The sequence below is a fragment of the Myotis davidii genome, unplaced genomic scaffold (genome assembly GCF_000327345.1).
Source record: "Myotis davidii unplaced genomic scaffold, ASM32734v1 scaffold217, whole genome shotgun sequence".
Lineage (NCBI taxonomy): Eukaryota > Metazoa > Chordata > Mammalia > Chiroptera > Vespertilionidae > Myotis > Myotis davidii.
In genome coordinates, this window is record NW_006290034.1 from 8684060 (window position 1) to 8685338 (window position 1279).

Genomic DNA, 1279 nt, shown 5'->3' on the forward strand with positions numbered 1-1279 from the left:
GGGTGGGGGGTGGGGGAAGCAAAATTCCCAGTTCAGTGTAAGTCTCTCTCTTGAGGGGAGGTAGTTGTGCCTTCAGAGAAAATACAAAACAAACAAACAAAAAAGTTATAGGGCAAAGTGGCAGCTTGAGGCTGGTTGGAGTCCTGTTCTGGACTGTAACCTGGAGTCTTTCTGTCACCTCCATCTCTGTCACCTCCATCTCTGTTACCTCCATCTGTCACCTCCATCTCTGTCACCTCCATCTCTGTCTAAGACAAGATGCTCTTGATGTTGTCAGTGTTGATTAGCACCCATCCCTCCAGAAAAGAAGACCCCCCAGGGTGCTGGGTCTCTTGGAGGCAGGGGAGGCTGGTAAAGGTGAGATAACACCTTCCCCCTCCTGTTCCGTGTGTCCCCCTTTGCATACCCTCCCGCCCTCCTCTCTCCCCTGGTGGCTCCCCTGTTGGGCTGCGAGGCCCTTCGTGGGTAGCAAGAGTGTGGAGGCCCTACTATTTCCTCGGGTAACGAAGTCTTTCTGTGGGAAGCGGCTGGAGGAGAAGCTGAGGACAAGCCATTTAAGGACTAAGACAATCCGAACCGTGAAATCAGATCCACCGTGACAGGCCTCATGTGGTTATTACGGTGCAGCCCTGCCAAATAGCGCCTCAGCTTTTTGCAGATCTTCTTCCCCTAGAAGCCGGCCAGCCTCGCGGGTCCTTGGTGCGAGTCTCCTCCTGCCTACAGCGTGAGTGGGTCCCCCCAGGACAGAGCCTTCTGAGGAGGCCCCACAGGCTCCCCGAGTGGAGCAATCAAGGCGCACGCATCCAGGCCGAGGGGCAGGTAATCCAAGGATTAGGGAGCTTTGGCTCTGGAATGCAGAACAAAGTTGCCATCCAGCAGACTTCCCTTTCTAATCACGCCCACTGTGGGCTAATATCTGAAACCAGTTATCCTTCCCGGAAGCGGCAGTGCCGGCTGGGGTGGGCTGAGGGCTCCAGGCAGGCCTTTCAGGGGAGCCAGGGGCTGCTGCGGACAACCCCTCCCTTCCCCCAACCCCGGCTGGCCCCAGACTTGCAGATGGTCACCCTGGGGAAAATGACCGGGGTGGCAACACACAGGATGCTTCCAAAAATTTAATAAATAATGATATTTCTTTAAAACTGTATAAACTATAAATTACCATGCAGTCCTTATAATTTAAAATAATTTACAGGTTGAGGTAGGGAGGGGCCCAGGAGAGAGTGGAGGGAGCTGGGGCGGGGCTGGTGTGCGGTCAGGCTCTCCTCCCAGCCTTCCTGCT

At 54.8% G+C, this 1279-nt stretch overlaps 1 protein-coding gene across 1 annotated transcript in view; it reads right to left on the reverse strand.

Annotated features, from left to right (window-relative positions):
* Nucleotides 1-926: 926 nt before the first annotated feature.
* The window catches only part of NGF (nerve growth factor (beta polypeptide)), a 55985-nt gene continuing 55632 nt past the window's right edge, over nt 927-1279 (reverse strand). The window contains exon 5 of the mRNA XM_015563535.1: nt 927-983. Coding sequence (XP_015419021.1) covers nt 927-983 — 57 coding nt within the window. The remainder of the gene's footprint in view (nt 984-1279) is intronic.